General features: G+C 38.1%; 4 protein-coding genes and 1 long non-coding RNA gene across 7 annotated transcripts; 1 reads left to right on the forward strand and 4 right to left on the reverse strand.

Annotated features, from left to right (window-relative positions):
• Positions 1–494: 494 nt before the first annotated feature.
• Positions 495–2,838, reverse strand: LOC147933195 (uncharacterized). The gene is made up of 2 exons (XR_015575507.1): positions 2,635–2,838; positions 495–2,241 (listed from the first exon to the last, which is right to left on the reverse strand). It is a non-coding gene; the product is annotated as an uncharacterized LOC147933195 (long non-coding RNA).
• A 3,540-nt stretch (positions 2,839–6,378) lies between these two features.
• On the forward strand, positions 6,379–9,528 carry LOC147933196 (serine/threonine-protein kinase WNK8). Of its 2 annotated transcripts, XM_087478472.1 has the most exons (8): positions 6,379–6,830; positions 6,991–7,055; positions 7,326–7,363; positions 7,457–7,684; positions 7,777–7,997; positions 8,076–8,233; positions 8,313–8,712; positions 8,800–9,528. In XM_087478472.1, exons 1-8 carry the CDS (start codon positions 6,749–6,751, stop codon positions 9,372–9,374), a joined length of 1,767 nt encoding a protein of 588 aa, XP_087334598.1. In that variant the 5' UTR covers positions 6,379–6,748; the 3' UTR covers positions 9,375–9,528. The 2 variants fall into 2 exon arrangements, with proteins under 2 accessions (XP_087334598.1, XP_087334597.1); XM_087478471.1 differs by having other exon boundaries at positions 6,438–6,830; positions 7,326–7,684.
• Positions 9,529–10,922: 1,394 nt separating this feature from the next.
• Positions 10,923–12,963, reverse strand: LOC104729651 (uncharacterized). Its single transcript, XM_010448613.3, has 7 exons — positions 12,679–12,963; positions 12,389–12,535; positions 12,190–12,288; positions 11,854–12,045; positions 11,593–11,712; positions 11,434–11,505; positions 10,923–11,348 (listed from the first exon to the last, which is right to left on the reverse strand). The coding sequence occupies exons 1-7, from the start codon at positions 12,943–12,945 to the stop codon at positions 11,124–11,126; spliced, it is 1,122 nt and encodes a 373-aa protein (XP_010446915.2). The 5' UTR covers positions 12,946–12,963; the 3' UTR covers positions 10,923–11,123.
• Positions 12,964–13,157: 194 nt separating this feature from the next.
• On the reverse strand, positions 13,158–14,563 carry LOC104729640 (uncharacterized). The gene is made up of 6 exons (XM_010448603.3): positions 14,307–14,563; positions 14,014–14,229; positions 13,831–13,910; positions 13,624–13,699; positions 13,418–13,525; positions 13,158–13,320 (listed from the first exon to the last, which is right to left on the reverse strand). The coding sequence occupies exons 1-6, from the start codon at positions 14,439–14,441 to the stop codon at positions 13,294–13,296; spliced, it is 642 nt and encodes a 213-aa protein (XP_010446905.1). The 5' UTR covers positions 14,442–14,563; the 3' UTR covers positions 13,158–13,293.
• A 53-nt stretch (positions 14,564–14,616) lies between these two features.
• Positions 14,617–18,546, reverse strand: LOC104729629 (protein HLB1). Of its 2 annotated transcripts, none has more exons than XM_087478254.1 (14): positions 17,815–18,546; positions 17,566–17,685; positions 17,256–17,325; positions 16,818–16,931; positions 16,584–16,667; positions 16,404–16,454; positions 16,200–16,229; positions 16,015–16,077; positions 15,859–15,924; positions 15,631–15,759; positions 15,502–15,537; positions 15,288–15,417; positions 15,017–15,198; positions 14,617–14,898 (listed from the first exon to the last, which is right to left on the reverse strand). In XM_087478254.1, the coding sequence occupies exons 1-14, from the start codon at positions 18,303–18,305 to the stop codon at positions 14,788–14,790; spliced, it is 1,677 nt and encodes a 558-aa protein (XP_087334380.1). In that variant the 5' UTR covers positions 18,306–18,546; the 3' UTR covers positions 14,617–14,787. The 2 variants fall into 2 exon arrangements, with proteins under 2 accessions (XP_087334380.1, XP_010446893.1); XM_010448591.3 differs by having other exon boundaries at positions 15,017–15,208; positions 15,298–15,417; positions 17,815–18,440.
• Between the last annotated feature and the right edge of the window lie 2 nt (positions 18,547–18,548).

Below are 18,548 nucleotides of genomic sequence, written 5' to 3' on the forward strand. Positions count from 1 at the left end.
AGCAGACACAACTATACGATCTTCCAGAACAACATTGAGCTGTCACATATTTCTCTACACGGCTACACTTGAATGAAAGCACAGGAAAACATTGTATCACTCATACTACAAGTAATTGAATGGTTTTCTAGAAGAACTTGAATGTCACAAATAATAGAAAAAAATTGCAGCTTTCTAATTTGTATAAAGATATCAAGATCCTACAATATATTAAAATTGACAATCTACAGGAATAAAATTTCAACAGAGAATCACATGTGTAAACATGAGTTGAACCATTTTAATTAGCTCTAGTCACCTAAAGACACTCAACAAACTCAATCCTTGATGGAATTTTGACAAACCAAACTATCAGTTAGCAAGTTAAAAAAGTGTTAAAAATTATGCAATCTGCTCTATAATTATATGAGCACAAATATTAGAAATGGAGTTATAATTATCAAGTGATTTACTATCTTTTTACAGTAACAGTAACAACTTATAGAATGATCTACTTTCTTTTTGAACTAGAGACAAACTTAAGCAAAGGCAATATGCATAATTTTATTCTTAAAATGGGAATATGAGGAAGAATATAAACCGAAGAGTCTACCCTGAAAATAACCTGATGACGATCTTTGGAAACCAAGGAACAACAGCCTGCGCAAAAAAAAAATGTGATGTTAGAAGAGGATTCAGTTTGCAAAACCATGAATGTTTTAGACGCCAGAAAAAAAGAAGAGGATTCAGTGTAGAAACAATATTATAACGAAACTGAATATAATAAGACATCAGGTATAGAAGAAACAAAAATTTACATACCTGAATTCACATATATTGATTTTGCAGAGCTGTTTTAAGCAAGTCAAGAGGTAAGGGTAAGGAACTACCTGATTTGCGGCATTTAGGAGTTCACTTTCAGCATAAGTACTTCTAACGAGATATCTCATTCTCATACCGCGTGGAGGCATTTGTTTTTAAGTTAGATGACTAAACCCCCAAACTAATGGAAATCCCAATTGCATGAGCAACTGGGATCTCATACCGAGTCGAGGCATTTGTTCTTTTCAATCAGGTGACTAGGAACCCTCAATCTCATACCGCGCCGAGGCATTTGCTTTTGGGTGACTAGGAACCCGAGTATTTAATAAGTTGGGACTACAGAGCCTACCATCAGGGACATTCAGAGACCAACACGAGGCATTTGTTTCAGCTTAGTTACTAGGAACCCGAGAATCTACACATAACTGGGACAGTCTTTTTCATTAGGGACATGGACATTAAGAGAGGTAATTATGATTACCTCGACCAACACGAGGCATTTGTTTTCATTCTTCCATCAGGGACAGGGACAGGGACATTCAAAGAGGTAATTAAAATTACCTCAACCAACACGAGGCATTTGTTCTCATTCTACCATCAGGGACAGGGACAGGGACAGGGACATTCAAAGAGGTAATTATTACCTCAACCAATACGAGGCATTTGTTTTCATTCTACCATCAGGGACAGGGACAGGGACATTCAAAGAGGTAATTTTGATTACCTCAATCAACACGAGGCATTTGTTTTCATACTACCATCAGGGACATGGACAGGGACATGGACAGGGACAAGGACATTCAGAGAGGTAATTTTGATTACCTCGACCAACCCGAGGCATTTATTATCACTCTACCATCATGGCCAGGGACAGGGACTTTAAGATGGGACATTCAGAGAGGTAATCTTGATTACCTCGAGCAACCCGAGGCATTTGTTATCATTCTACCATCAGGGATAGGGTTATGGACCTTAAGAGAGGTAATTAAAATTACCTTAGCAGCACGAGGTATTTGTTTCAGCTCGGTGACTAGGAACCCGAGATATTACAGAACCGGGGACAATCTCGTTTTCATTAGGAACAGGGACATTCAGAGAGGACCAACCGAGGCATTTGTTATCATTCTACGGACAGGGACTTTAAGATGGGACATTTCAGAGAGGTAATTTTGATTACCTCGATTGAGAAGAGGCATTTGTGTGTTAGCTCCAGCAAGATACTGTAGCAAAATTTAACTGCCTCACAACAGTTCGTTGAGTTGACATATGCATAACTTGATGGACGATGGTGTACTTAGAGAAAACCCCCTTTTGCGCCATTTGTTACTTCGGTTAAACCCCCTTCACCGATTCAGCAGGTATCTCCAATTAGCCCATGTTCAGGGAAATATATTCAGCGTGGATAAATCTTCTACCTTGCTTTGATTTAAGGAACCGAACCTGCATTAAAGATAAAGAGACCTTGAAGTCATATATAAGATTTGTAGAAACCGCAGATTTAGTTTCTGATTCTCAAAAAGAAATAGAAAAAGAAAATTCCAAAGCAGAGATATGAAAAAAAAAACCCAATTCGTTCTGAAACCCTAAGGTTTTTAAATCAAACCCTAGTTTGAATTCTGAGATTAAAGAATCAAAATCAACGAAATTGAAACCATGGTTGTTACGAAATCAACAAAATTAAAATCAAAACCTAATTTGGATTATGAGTTTCGAGAATCAAAATCAACGAAACTGAAACCCTAATAAAAACTGTTGATGTTAAGAAATCAACGAAATCGAAATCAATTCATAGAATCTAAAATTCTAACACCGAAGATGGAGAAAAGAACTCACACTAGGCTTGGCTTGGCTCGGCGAGCCTCGTCTTTCGTCTCTCCTCTCCCGTAGTAACGGTTGATTCCTCTGTTGTTGCTGCTTCCATACTTAAACATAGCCCTGAATCATGCCACGGAACTAGGAGAGAGCGTGAGAGAGAGAGAAGGAAGGAGAGACGAAGAGATGGAACAATAGGCGTTTTAGTTTTCTCGGCTCCTTCTCAATTTTTTTTTATATATATTCAGAATTAAAGAGAAGAAGAAGAAGAAACAAATCACTAACGGCTATAATTTTTTTTGAATACGTAAGCGTGTAAAGCACAGCTATATGGACATCGTTGGTAGGTGTCAATATTTGATACTTCGACCTTTTTTAATTTGTTATTTTTACACCCAATTTTTTTTTGAATTTATTATTAATGTTGGTGGGTGTATATACTAAATACACACACAAAATGAGAATCAACGACATAATTATTTGACTTTAAAAAATAAGCAAAATTGAAAACCATATAAACTAAATTGAAATTCAAAGAAATTTGAAATGATTCAATCAAAAGCAAAAAGGCAAAAAAAAAAACTAACTAAATGAGAAACTATAAACTGTGATTGTTTCTTCCTAATTTCTTTAATTAGGAAGACTGTGATTGTTTTTGGAAGTGTTAAGTATAGAAACTAAATTGAAATACAACAAACAAGCAAATGAAATGCGAAAAGTCAACACAAATAACCTAAAACAATGATATTTTGAAAGCATATGAAATAAATATAATTAAAACATGCCATCGAACTTTAATAGCATGTTTAATTAATCATTATATTTAAAACTAAAAAAAAATCCCTTTTGTTACCAAATTTTATATTTCCTATTTTTGTGAAAATATATCGAATAAAATATTTAAATTATCTGTTTTGGCATTTTCATTTTGATCTTTAAAATGAACATGTTTTATTCATTTTTCTTGGAGAACCTAACAATTCCTTTCTTTTTTTTTTTCTCTTTCATCACATATTATCTTTGACCAACTAATTCAATAAAAGCAATTGGATATTTTAACACAAAAATATATTATTCAACGACAAATGATTGTATTCACCAAAAATAAAAAACGACAAATGATTGTTTTTTGGGACTTTTAACACATCTCTATGGTACAAGTTATTATTCAGATCTTACATACGTTTTATTAAGATAAGTGTCTTATCTAAAAAACTTGATCAGGAACAGAATTTGTAAAAAGATACCAAAACTAAAAAACCTCTCAAGCACAACTATCGAGAAGTCTTTTGTGATAAATCTCTCTGATGCCGGTGAAGCTTTTGCTTGCCGGCATCGGGAACTCAGCCTCCCTTTATCTCAACGACACATCTCTCTCGTTTTAATTTCTTTCTTAGTTGGTTCTCTTTTAAAGTTTTTCTCCATCTTCTTCCCCTTTTTTAACCTATCTGTAATCTTTTTAAACCCTTTATATCGCGTTCGGGCCGCTCGTCAATAACAAGCGAAGAAGGAAAGATGAAGGAACCGACAGATCCCTTTCTTCTCCTTTTCCTCGCAGCCCCTTGGAAGGATCTAATCGCCCACAAACTTCCGGTTTTTAGTGATGAATTGCCATAAAAGTCTATCGCTATGGAGGTCTCCCTCTTGGACCATCAGATGCGCCATGCTCAGTGGAGATGTCGACGGCGCACGGCAAGCAACTCTTCTGGGATCTGATTCCGCACGCCGGAAAGGATACGAACCGTTGGAGCTATGCCTCAGACTCGGACCACGGCCAACGCCTGTTCTCGCCGATTCTTCACTCATCGGAGATGATCCCTGCACCGCAAATCTCTTCCCAAGTATCGGACAACCGCCACAATCGTTTACCACCTTGACAATCTAAAGTGAAAATATGGTTTTTTCCAGTGGACCTAATTTCCATTATTGGCCCACTCCCGCCAAGAAGGCCCAAGCCCAACAACTATTATCAAAATTATAAGGCTAATATCCCCAGGTCTATTTTCACAATTCTTATGCAACGCTTAAGACAATGTTTGTGTTGATCTCCTCTACTCCTTGGTCGAAGTCTCCATGTGAGAGAGGTATCACCAGTGTTGTTTTGGCTTTCCATATATTTTGTGTGAACCCTGGTATTAGTTGTTTTTAGGGACTTGTGGTATGCTTACAAAGGCTTGAAAACCTATGATCTAAATATCTTGAACCGTTCTTGCCGGGGTGTTAATTGTGACTTTGGACTTCTTATGTTCAAGCACCAATTTTTACCAAGCAACTCATCTATTGTTCTCAAGCAGCGTACTCTCACCACCATCCAGATCCTATGCTACAAAGATTGTGTCACAATCTATCAAGGAGTTATAAACCTTTCGCTTTGGGTTTCAAAACTAACCTCAACTGACTATAACACCATAGTCTCCCGAATCCTTGCTATCACGCTACCTTGGGTAGTTCAGCTCGCTCCAGTGAGAATCATAGCATTGATTCCTTCTTCAACGTCATGACGTCTCTTGACAGTGACCAATATGTCATCTCTCGTATCCTTCAAGGATGATCTCTCGATTCACCATGATCTCACATGTTTCAATGCGCTTCCAAGCCCTTGTCTCAAAACTCTCGTGGATATAAAATTGATGAACCTTATCTATATTTTTATGGCATTGGGGAATGCATTTTGTTGTAATGCTTTTAATCTTTGGGTGTCTTCAATGCTTCTCTTTGTACTTGTTCTTATTTGAATGAATGAAAGCAAGTTAGTTTGTCCAAAAAAAAAAGTGTCTTATCTAATGGTATTTACCCGTATTATAGTAAACATGGAAGAAGACAAATAAAAAAAGAATGAAACTCACCAAAATAGATCTCACAACTCTTCTTCAATGCTGCTTTTGGTATGTTTTCCTAGGCACTTTATTGAGGCTTTATGGAACAAGCTATCATCCAAATCCCATTCTAGACACTTATCTTAACAAAAGTTAGGTGAGATCTGGATAATAGCTTGTTCCTTAACAAAATTTTGAAAACTTTATAACGGTTATTATTTAGATTTCATTACTCTTTTTTAATACTGCTGCAGACTGCAGAGATATGATTTCCTGCGCAGATCCATCTGAAAGTAGACAGAAGGCATAGACTAAACCATGAAGAAAATAATAACCTAATGGAGAACGTCTAAAAGTATCCTAGCAGCTGCAATAGCAATTGCTCCCCAAAACACCACTAGTGAAAACATAGTGCTTGATAAGGATCACCTCGCTAGTCCATTTCAAACTGCTGATCTTGCAATCACTACAATGGAAACAAGTGAACCTAGTAAAAGAGGCAGAGGGTAACACAAAAATATATTATTCAACGACAAAATGATGTAGATCTTTGTATTAATGCTCTACCAATCAAGATAAATTAAATTTGAATTATAGTTATATCTATTATCCGAGTAGTAATTTAAAAACCTTAATAAAAGTAGTAAAGTACATTATCGATGGTATATGGTAAATGATCCAGGAATTTTAAAATTCCACAATTTTCTTATTTTAATTGAAAAAAAAAAAAAAAAACAACCTTTGCAATAGTAACATATTTCAGATGATTTAGAAAGAAAATAAAAAATAAACGATTAACAAAACTTTTTAATATATATAAGAAATTAGTACTCCAAACCTGAAAAATGACGAATAGATATTAAAAAAAGGCCTGAAATAAATGAAAATAGAATGCCAAATTTATTAATTTGTTGAGAAGAGAAAAGAGAGCGTTACTTATTGGTTCGATAAAGACAGATAATTTGACTTTCCCGATTTATTTGGTGGCCGCCTCCTTTTTTTTTTATTATTATTATTATTCCCTATCGATTTCATCATCATCCTTCTTCCTTCTTCCTCTGCTTCTTGATTTCTCCATCGATCTCATCGCAATAATACAATAATAAAACTCTCTTTAGATTCTTGCAAAAATCATGGAGGATCATCATCATCATGAATGGAAGAAGGATTATTTGTTCTGATAAAAGAGACAGAGACGGATAATCACGACGGAGGGGGTGGAGAGAGAGATCGACAAATCGGAGAAATGAAGGGGATGATTCCTTCCGCCGCTAAACTCCGTTTCCGATCTTCTTCAATCGATTCGTATTGCTTCGCTCATGAGGCTTTCTCCGATTGTATCATCATCATCTCCGTCTTCTCCGTCCATTTCTTATAGCCCATTCTTTTTTTCTTCTTCCTGTAATAATAATAATCTCCCTTCCTCGATCTCTTTTTTTTTTTTTCCTTTCAATTGTAATCTCACCTCAAAACCTCCTCTCCGCTCCCTTCATTTGTTTCGATTGGTTTGTTTGTTTTGTTTGTGCATACACATATATGGCTTCTGGTTCTGGATTTTTAGGTCAAATATCTTCCATGGAAGAGGCTGATTTCGCCGAGAAAGATCCTTCTGGCCGTTACATCAGGGTACACTCACCGTTTTCTCCTCTCTCATTCTCGTTTTGTTGAGTTTTGAATCTTTCAATTATGAGGAAAATGATCAGAACGTTTGAATGACTTAGCCAATAGCAATGTGTTTCGGTTACTGATATATGCGTTTCAAATTTTAATCTATGTTATTGTTACACATACATTTGGAACAATCAACTTTAAGATCATGTTGCATTGTTGTTATGGATAGTATATATGGTGGAAAACAAAAGAGTGATTCATCCTTTTTTTTGTTCCATTCTTCAGTATGATGATGTCCTGGGGAGAGGAGCTTTCAAGACTGTGTATGGTTCCTACACCCTATGCTTTTATGTTTTAGTTGCAAAGGAAAATTATTCTGATTTGTTTGTTAACTCTCCGATATATATATATACCAGATATAAGGCGTTTGACGAAATAGACGGGATTGAAGTTGCTTGGAACCTAGTTAGCATTGAGGATGTAATGCAGATGCCTGGTCAACTTGAAAGGCTTTATTCTGAAGTTCATCTACTAAAAGCTCTAAAACATGAAAACATCATCAAACTCTTCTACTCTTGGGTTGACGAAAAGAACAAGACTATTAACATGATCACTGAGCTTTTCACCTCTGGTAGTCTCAGGCTGTAAGTATCTATCTCCTCCTCACTTCTCTTCTGTTATTATGATCCTTCGTTTTTTGTTTTCTTCTCATCACCACTTCTTTCGATGCGCGAAGATACCGTAAGAAGCATAGGAAGGTCGATCCCAAGGCCATCAAGAACTGGGCAAGGCAGATTCTCAAAGGCTTGAACTATTTGCATTCTCAGACTCCTCCTGTTATTCACCGTGACCTTAAGTGTGACAATATATTTGTCAATGGAAATACTGGAGAGGTCAAAATTGGAGATCTCGGACTCGCAACTGTTCTGCAGCAACCCACTGCACGAAGTGTGATAGGTAATACACCATAAAAACATCCTCCTTCCTAGACCCTTGAAAAATCTACTCTAGCTGACAATTTTTGAGCGCATTCAGGTACTCCTGAATTCATGGCGCCTGAGCTGTATGAAGAGGAATACAATGAGCTTGTGGACATCTATTCTTTTGGCATGTGTATGTTGGAGATGGTAACCTGTGAATATCCATACAACGAGTGCAGAAACCAGGCTCAAATTTATAAAAAGGTCACCTCGGTAAGTCTTCCACGATCTTGACTTTCCATCACAATTATATGTTGAAATTGGGCTCCCCTTTGAAACTTTGCATTCGCAGGGTATAAAGCCTCAATCTCTCAACAAAGTTGATGATCCTCAAGTTAGGCAATTTATAGAGAAATGTCTTCTTCCTGCCTCTTCAAGACCAACTGCTCTAGATCTCTCGAAGGACCCGTTTCTTGCAAGAGATGGGTGCAAGGACTCTGCTCTTCTTGCTTCATCAAGCACAGCATCTAAACCTGTGAGACCACCACACCATGAACATCTTCCCATGGATGTGGATCAAAACGAGAATAGAAGTGTCTCCAGTGGCTCCTCTCGTAAAAGCAATGAAGACTACTCATGGTGCCAAACGATCGAACTTCAGAGGTTTGCAGAGAATAAAGAGTTCAGGTTGAGAGGAGAGAGGAGTGATGATGTCACAGCAGCAATGCTTCTGCGTATTGCTGGCTCATCTGGTTCGTTTTCTATAACAAATATCTTCTATCCAGACTCAATCTTCTCACAGTTTTCATTTGCTGAATCAACTGAATGTCCTAATACAGGTAAATGTCGAATCGTACACTTTGCATTCTATCTGCACTCTGACACAGCTAAGGCAATCGCTGAGGAAATGGTTGAGGAACTGCATCTAACAAGCGAAGAAGTTGTTGTGATAGCTGATATGATAGATGACTTGATGATGCAACTTAACTCTGACCGAACCTCGTCGCATCATAATCAGAACTCTCCACATGTAGCCCATGACGATCATGAAGCAGCAAATCAGCAAACTGTGAACTCGAAAGATGAAGAAGCTGCTGGGCAATCAATGAAGTCAGACATATCCGCAGACTATTACTTACCCTTCTCTTCAAACAACGCAAACGCTGCCATGGAGGCTGGTCGAGATGCAGAGTCGATGAACTCGTTTCTGGATTCTTGCTCAATGATGTCAACCATCTACAATCTTTCCATTTCAGACAATGACTACCCAGAAGATCTCAAGACAGAACTGAACTTGATAGAGTCACAGTTTAACCAGTCCTTCCAAGATCTACTGAAACTGAAAGAGGATGCTATAGAGAACGCAAAGCGGAAATGGATCACGAAAAAGCAAAAAGCTGTGATCATCTCCTGATTTTGATATTTACTCTTCTTCCCCTGAGATTGGTGTTACATTACTTTTGGTGTTTGGATATATTTGATTTGATGTAAAGAATTTTTTTTACTTAAACAAACTAAAAAAAAAAAAAAAAAAAACTGTTAAAGAAGAAGCTAACATTTATTTAAAAGGTAGACAGATTTTGCACATAATCGTTCCAGAGATTAGATGCGATCTCATCTCTTAGCCTTAAACTATCTCCAACTTCTTCTGGTGGAAACCCATGTTCATGCCCCTCTATCTCCTCCTCTTGTAAAGCCGCCACTCCTCTATCTTCTCCTGCTTCCTGCATAGTCTCTTCTTCAAACATTCTAAACACCATGTCATCTGGTTTCTCCAAGCGGACGTAGTTGTGCAATGCACAAGCCGCAATCACCAGCTTCACTTGTGTTTGCAGAGGATACGGTGGAGCTGATGTCAGAATCGGAAACCGTTCTTTCAAAGCTCCAATAGTCCGGCGACTAGCTCGATGCAACAACTTGTGTCGCTCATTGAACATTTCCTTTGCTTCTTCTTCTCCTGAGTTGGTTGAGACACCGTGATAGGGAGCGATAAAGCCAGGAAGATTCGTGTACTTGTGATCTACAATGTAGTATTTGCCTTGAGGGACTTGTAACTTGTTACGCCGAGTCAAAGCTGCACTGAGAACTTGTTGATCAGAAGCTGAACCTTCCCAACCAGCTAATACGTAACGAAACCTAAGATCGAAGGAAGAAGCTGCAAGAACGTTCTGAGTAAGAAGTCCACTGCAGTTCCGAAACGGACCTTGCTCGTCGACTCCAACCATAACAGGTATATGAAAGCTATCAACAACACCAACACAGTCATTGAAATAAGGATAGAATCTAGGATCATCATCATCATCCTCTAAGGTATCAGAATCCGGATTGGATTGAAACAAATCAACAGAGATTGCAATAACTGCATTCAGAACATTGTTGAAGTGGCGGCTAATGGTTTCACCAGAGTAACAGAAGAGTTCTTGAACAGCTCGGGTTCGAAGATTATGACCAATGATGAACAGAAAGATTGCTAACTGTTCCTCGATCTTGATACGGTTAGTGTGACGCAATAAGCCTCTGGTCTGAAAGAGATCACAGAGCTTATAGAAGACAGGCTTGTCCATTCGGAAATTCTCAAAACATTGTTCGTTTGGACCATTGAGGATTTGGTATACGAACTTGTTACCATCTGGGATTGGAGTAGCAGCTTCTTCTTTGTCTGCTTCGCCTGAGATCGCCATAGATTCTTCTTTAGCGACGCAGCTAAACAATCTCGATCTCGGAAACTATCTGAAAGCGAAATTAAGAGAGAAAGAATTAAAAGTGAAATATCTCAGATCATAGCGATCGTTTACTGCCCTCCATCTGTTCGACGATATGTCCTCTTTCTTTTTTTTCTTTTTTTTTTTGGGGTAAAGATCAATTTAAAAGTTGATTTTCTTTTTCTTTGTCAAATAAAGTTTTATTTTTTATAAATTATGAAACTTAATTATTCAAATGCTTTTTGACCAAAGATAATATATTTTGTAATTAAAAATTCTATAAACCTTGAAGAAAATGAATCACATAGGTTTTGATTTTTGAAAATATGATTCCATTCAAAGAAAAAATCATTCAATGGGTTTCTCAGCTCACTCAATGAAAACAGAAATTGTAGAACAAAATCCTCTCTCTCTCCCTCTCTCAATGGGGTTAATGGGCAAAATGATTATGTGGTGCTGAGTCAGAGAGTGAGGGCGGTTCGAGCCATGGATAAAGCGCCGTCGTAGGATTGGTTTCCCCCGATAAAGCCACTCATGTGGACGAAGACACAACCGGGAATCTCAGCAGCTTTAGAGAGTTCTTCATCCCTAAGGCCTCTCCATTTCTCAGGGAGAGGCTTTCGGTTCTCAAACCTGTCTGGTGCAACCGCCACTGCTTGAACTCTCCACTGCTTTGCTCGCTCATCCTGTTATATTTTTTTCACATTTCATACCAGTTTTAGAGACCTATTATTTGATGACAGGTGGTTCTATCTTAAAAGGTTGGTGTACCTGGTAGATGACGTATTTGATGAGAGGCTCAATCTTCATTTCTTGTTCAAGCTCGAACAAATGAAGCTTCCACTGCTCACAAGAGAACCAGAGTTATAATCTTAACACTCCAAATAGTACTGGCATCGATAAGAGGAATCGAGGTATTGAAATACTTACAGGGCAGAATTTATTCAATATCATGATCTCACCACTGGGGTCTGTCTTGAATCTTTCTTCAAGACACTGCATCACAATTGATCGAGCCGGTAACCATGATCTTGCATGAAACTGGACACTCTACAACACAATGTAAAAGAAGCTACCATAAGCTTTATATTTGTTTATGAAACATGTTATGTCTCTAGGAAACTAACATTGCAATGGAGACATAGAGAAAACTAATAAGCACATAGAGTGTTTATATAAAAGAGAACTTACTTCGAGGAACTCTTTTCCAGCTAGAGCCATTGCACGCTGGAAAGCTTCATTCTCCTTCTCTTGTGACTGGTCAGGGTCAATCCAATCCAGATTTAATCTTCCAACCCTTGGGGAGAGATGTGTGTTGTTCACATATCGTGGAGGCTGATCTGTATCATACCGATTTATTCCATTGTCCACAGCATCAATTGCCTGTCAATATTAAGCAACATAACGTCATCAAAACAAACAAGAATTGATATCCATATGAAGAATAACCAATAATGCACTAAGAGCAAGCCAACAACGATAAACGGAAACTAAAATTTGAGTTGGATATAGAAAATCTGCAATCACCTCCATGAAGCTCTTGTAGACAGCTAAAAACAACCGAAGAACATCAGGGTGGTCTTGATCAACATTAAGCTCCTTAGCTATGATCTCCTTACCAAAATGCTGAAGTATAACCAACAACAACAACAGTCAGAACTTAAAAATTGAAATCTTAAGGAGAGTTACAGCAAACAAACACCATGGTGTAGCTTTTTTTTATAACCTTGTAAACAAGACCAGCACTACTGAGCTTAGTGTTGAAGCCATGTCCAAACACTTCTTCAAAACCTTTCTGGTGATGATCATAACGGTCATGCTCCGGATCATAAACACCTCCAACATCAAGCACTGCATCAAGTTCTGCCAATATCTACAAGTAACATACAACAAAGGAGAATCTTATTTCAAATTGACCATCAAAAAACCCTAAATTCCAAAATCTGAAGCAGGCGATTTCTAGCAACTAATCAATGACTCATTTCCTAAACAGTCTGAGGATTATTTTTGTGTTACCTTCGGGTCACGAGAACGGACGATATCAGCGCCGGAGAATTTATCGACGAGGCGAATCATGAAGCAGCCGAGAGCTTCGTCGCAGTGAAAGCTTCCATTATGAGTACCAACTTTCTTGACAGAAAGCTCTGAAGGAGAAGGAGAGGTAGCGGTAGAGTAAACCCTAACGACGCTTGAAGGAGCCATTGTTGCTGCTGCTACGAGAGGAGGAAGACGAAGTTGGAACCAGGACAAGTTTCTGATTAAACCTTTCGTTACCGGAAACATCTCACGAAATCTGATACAATGTCAAATGGGCCTCTTCCACCTTTTTATACGACCCTTCATAGTATAGGCCCATGGGCCTCTTAAGTTTCTTTTGTTTTTTTTCCTTAATTTGCATTTCATGTTACCAAATTTTTACAAAGTCATCAAATTCAAATACAGGTTAAAACGTTGGTGTATAAAAGATTCAAAAAAAAAAAAAAAAAAAAATGAAGTTGTTTTCAGCTATATCAAAATTAACCTTGTAAAAATTCGGATACAGAGGAAAACTAAATTAACAAAGCTAATAGCTAAAGGTCTGTTACAAATATTCATTTATTTTCTTCTGTGTGTCTTTTTGGGGGGCTTTTCTTAATTTTCATCGTCACTGTTTTTACCCTACAATGCAAAAAACATAAAAAGACAAATCAAAACTCCAATCATACATTGTAGGATTTGAAAGACTTTCTCTTTGTAATAAAGACAGTAAAGTTACCTTGGAATGTTTGTCAAAATGGATTCTTTTCTTAGATGAAAAGTCTTCAGATGTGTTTCTGAAGAATCGAAGTGTCTCAATATCACCATTTGCAATGCTTGCTTCAAGCTACCCACCCAAAAGAAAACAAACAAGATTAAAAACACCAAAGTATGTTGTTGCAATTAAAGAGCTTGATTTGAAAAAGACAGAAGAATAATCAGAACCTGAACATGAATAATGCCCAAGACAATGCTTGTAATTGGTAACCAGCTATCTTCTGGAGAAATTGACAGATTCGAACTGCAAAACATTTGGATATAACCAGATGACCAAAGTCACATAAACACGAAACAATTTGGATTCTTCAAAGATGTGAACAATGTAACAAAATGTATCATAAGCGTGTTGTTGTGTAACAAAGAGATGATTACCTGAAATAAGGAAGAAGATAAACAAGAGCATATACAGCATAACGAAATTTCCCAGTGTCAAGCCAAGCAAAGACCCAACTCTGTTCTCTCCATTTCATCAAACAAAAAAAATCGAATTTGTTTAGTGTTTTGATTCTAAGAGAGTTTTTAAAAAATAGGAAATGTAGAGAAATGAAAACAAACCAGCCAATTGAAGTAAGGGATGAAGCTGATGATTCCCATGGCGGCCAATCTCAAATCAGTTGAAACAATCGCTGAGTTCTCTTCTTCTTCTTCCTCCTCATCGTTGACTCGTTTCGCCACTGGAAAAACAAATGAACTGAGGATACAAGCACCAATGGCGGTTACTAGTGGTGCGTCCTGTGAAAACTCCGCTTTGCAAATTACCTTCCTACATAGCTGAAAAGTAAAGAAAGGAATTGAGATATCTCGAGGGAATCATTGTAGGAGGAGATTTGGTAGCCTTGATCAATCACCTTGTTAGGGTTTTGTAAGGGATAGGCTAGAGTAGGGCGCGGCGACGGAGACGAAGAAGAAAGTAGCCGAGGCTTGGTGTAGGGAGAGGCGGAGGATGAAAGTCCGCAAATCGAGAGACACGACAGAGACGCCATTGTTTTTGAGCTTTTCGAGCTCGGTGGATCCTTCGGAAAGTGACAGCGATTTACGAGAAAGATAGTGAGAGAGAGGCGGAGTTTTAATGGGCCATTAAAGCCTACACACTTATGGGCTCATCAGCCCAACATTTAGATTATCGTTTTATTTTGGGAATTTTGAGACACACAGAAAGGAAAGAAAAAAAAAACATTGATAATCCCACTGTAATTATCAAAAAGAGAAAAAGAAAAATTATGTTTGAAAATGAGACTTCTTTGCAACAAAAATATTTCACTAAGATCATACATCACAAGACTAACAATGAAAGAGCAAAATTATTAAGAAAAAAGGTTTGAGGTTTTGTTAACCGGTGATAATACCGGCTAAAACATCACTCTTCCCTCTCGCGTAAATTGTGTAAACCAAACGAATAGCATCCAGCCATCCATCTAATGACTCCCATGAATCTGCGACCTGTTATCCAATTCAATTGTTTCATTTGGTTTTATATTCACCACAGCACAACTAACAATCCAAACGATACCCGGTTCCAATAGTTCCTAAACCACAAATCAGGATTTTGGGGACTTACCAAGAAGACTGGGCCATGAATGGTATCAATGCAGAGACCAGCACCAGGAGGTAGAGTGAGATCAGCACAAGGGGTTACTGACACAATCTCTGTTATATTCACTTTTACCGTCTTCTTCTCCACGTTTGTGTTCATTGTTTCTGATTTTCCTGACAGGTTTCGTCCCATTTCTCTTGGTTCAGGTTTCAGTACCTACACGACACCGGGTTATGTAACGACTTTGAATCTCTATATAAACATTATTCACCATCTTTCGCCTCTCTTGGTTCAGGTTTCAGTACCTGTAGAAGCCTCTCGTGATTGAGTTCAAACTCTGTGCGTTGCCAATCACTGTGAGGAGCAAGTGAGTTTCCCACGGGTGGTGCGGTTAGATATCCAACTTTTAGATGTGGTAGAGGTAGCTGTCAACATCAATAATTCAATTTATTTCGAGTCATTTCCACAAACAAAAATCAACTTGATTTTGTGTGGAAGTAGGGATGTACCATGGAGCGAACAAGCCTCAAAGCGCTGCTGTAAACCTGGACCAGTAAAAGAATCAGCCTAACCCAAAAAATTTGAAGGGATGAATCTAAGTCCTAAATCTTATGTTACAGAATGAAGATAAGGCTTACTGAGTAACTTGGCTTCAACGAATGAGCTGCAGCAATGTAGATGGCAGATTGGCTGTATAACTCACCAGGAGGCATGTCTTTGCCGTTTCCCGAACCCCCAGTTCTAAGTGTGTCTTCTGCTAATCCATACTGTAAATGTGTTATAAGGAGTGGTCAATTAACTGGACTGAAATCAAATCATAACCTGCGTGTAAGAGTTTTGTAAAAAAAAATTCAAGCAGAACTTACAAGAACAGTTCCAAGGTTGTATATGGCTCGATGGAAATCAAATTGCAACCTGATTGCTGCCCGAAACTGTATGGTAAAACAAGTGTAAAGGAGAATAAGAAATCAATCATGCATATCAGTCCAAAGTTTACATTAGTTCAAAAGTCGAATAAGCACCTTGCTAATGGCAGTTCGAACAACCTTTTCCTTCTCCCTAGCTGGAACAATTTGACTGAGTTCCTAATGAAAAACCCAGGGAATATTCCTAATCTCTTAGCATCATAGTTTTTTTTTGTTCTGAAATAGGCACATCTTTATATATCACATCAATTCATGGAGATTATCAAATGTCACTCAGTTACCTGCAGCGCCAGTCCCCAGTTGTTTAATGCCTGCAGAAATTGATAGTTTAAATCATATCTCAGATAATCAAAAGACGAGAAATATTGAACTAGCCAATTGATGACACATGCTTAAAAAGGACATAACATAGTTGACAAAGGTTTGGTTTAAACAAGACGGTACATGAAGTTTGTACATCGGATGAAGTGGATGAAGGAAAATACCTGGGAACTGTTCCAATTTAGCTGGACAGCTTTTTCATAATTATTGGTTGCCTGGAAACAGAATGCCAAACAAACACTTCTTTAGTATTAGAAGTTGAGATCAAACTACAGTATATATAGGTTTCACAATTAGCAGGATAAGGTCATGTCATTCCTGATATCATATGCAATATTATTTACCTGTTCCCATAATTCTTCAGCCTCCTTTGTGCGACCACGCATCTTTGCCCTATCAGAGATTGCAATAGCCCAGTTGTAGTAAGCCTGTCAAAGATGCAAACACGTCATACATAAAAGTTGAAGGCATTTATTGACGGAAGATAACAACTATCTTGGTTATGATTGTGAAAGTTATTATATTGAATTTGCAGTTACATCAATCAGAAACAGATCTAGTGTCCTATTCATACATACATCATAAAGCGTCGGGCAGAGACGGGTTGCCTCATCGTACTTCTTACAAGCTTCCTCAAGCAAATCATCTTTAGAAGGTGAAACAGAATCTGGGCTGACATTATCAGCACTTTCCTGTGGAGATATATGACAAGTAATGAATTCAGTATCATTCCCAGTAATAGCATATGAACGAAAGAAGTTCTGGTCTCCACAAAGACTGACACTCCTAAGCTCTTACAGACATACTTATATCTCATACCCAGTGTTTATGAATTTTAAATGTATGTTTCAGCTATCTTTCGATTGTTTTCTTCAACACTTGCAAGCAAATTCTAGACCAAATCTAATTCACCTCTTTAATTACTTCAATATGAATATGTCCAACGAAAGCCAATCACATATAAGAAAGGGATTGAAAGAGAGAACTGCTAAATACTATAAACGAAGAATCCAAACCTGGAGTATAAGTGCCCAGTTGTATAATGCATCATGATCATCTGGATTTCTCTCTATCGCACTAGCATACCTACAAAAGTTGCAGCTTATAACTTTAGCTCCCGAAACAGCACAAACATAAAAAAATCAAGCCTTCCAATGAGCAAGAATGAAACTATTTTCCTAAATCTCTGTATCTATCAAGCCTGCCTTTGAGGACAAATAATAATCTAACTCAGTGGTCAATCAACTAACTTTGAAACAAAGCAAAAATTTCCATGATTGCAATTCTTGTCTACACTTAATCAGGAGATGGAAAGTGTAAACATACTTGCGGGCAGCAAATGCAAGAACACGCTGGCGAGATCGGCCCTCTTCATCGTTAACTTGGATCCTGTTAATCAGATCCATTGCAGGATTGTTCTCAGCTGGTTGAGAAGCACTTTCTCGACTGAGCAAAATCACAAGACAAAGCACAAACAAAGTTAACCAGATTACAAAGAGTAGTTACATGATCAAGTTACACAGTTCAACTCAAATCAGTTTGAAAATTAAAGAGAAAGAGAGAGAGAGAAGAAACCTAAAGGGAGAAACGGAACTGTGAGGAGTCCCATCTCCTTCCTCGCTTTTCAATTCGCTAAGCAACTCTCTCATGGTAAAGGTCTTGTTCCCCTCATCTTCTTTCTTGAGAACAGAAGAAGAAGAAGAAGACTCCTGATCAGCCTCCTTCGACCGGATCGGGATCTCCTCGGATCCTCCCGGCGACAGATCCACATCGGCTAACTCCGGTTTCGCATCGGTTATCACAGATTGTACTTCCTCCGGCTTTACCTCAGATTGCACTCCCTCCGGCTTCGCATCTGTTACCTCAGATTGTAATTCCTCCGGCTTCGCATCGGTTACCTCAGATTTTACTTCCTCCGGCGTCGCATCCGTTTCTATTTCCGGAATTTCTCCGGCAAGTTTGGGCTCAGTTTGGAGTTGTGGTTCCGGAGTCGGATTTTGTTCGGTTTCTGACTCACCTGGTGCCGTTCCATTTTGCAATTGAGGCTCTTCAACAGTATCCGCCATAAGAGAAAATGATTAACAGAGATTGCAGTATCTTACAGTCCGAGACTGATCACAAAATAAATCTAAGTCTCAAGCGGAGGAAGGAAGAAGAAGAGATCTGATATTTTGGAAAATGGAAAAAGAAAAAAAAAACGAAGAATTGTTTGTTACGGTAAATACCTCTAGCTCAACTAGAGGCTCCTAAGACCAAATAAAGTCAACTCCTCCTTTTCACCGCAGCAGGTTCCCTATGGCTAACAATAT

Source organism: Camelina sativa, chromosome 12, assembly GCF_030686135.1.
Source record: "Camelina sativa cultivar CO46 ecotype springtype chromosome 12, ASM3068613v1".
Taxonomy (NCBI): domain Eukaryota; kingdom Viridiplantae; phylum Streptophyta; class Magnoliopsida; order Brassicales; family Brassicaceae; genus Camelina; species Camelina sativa.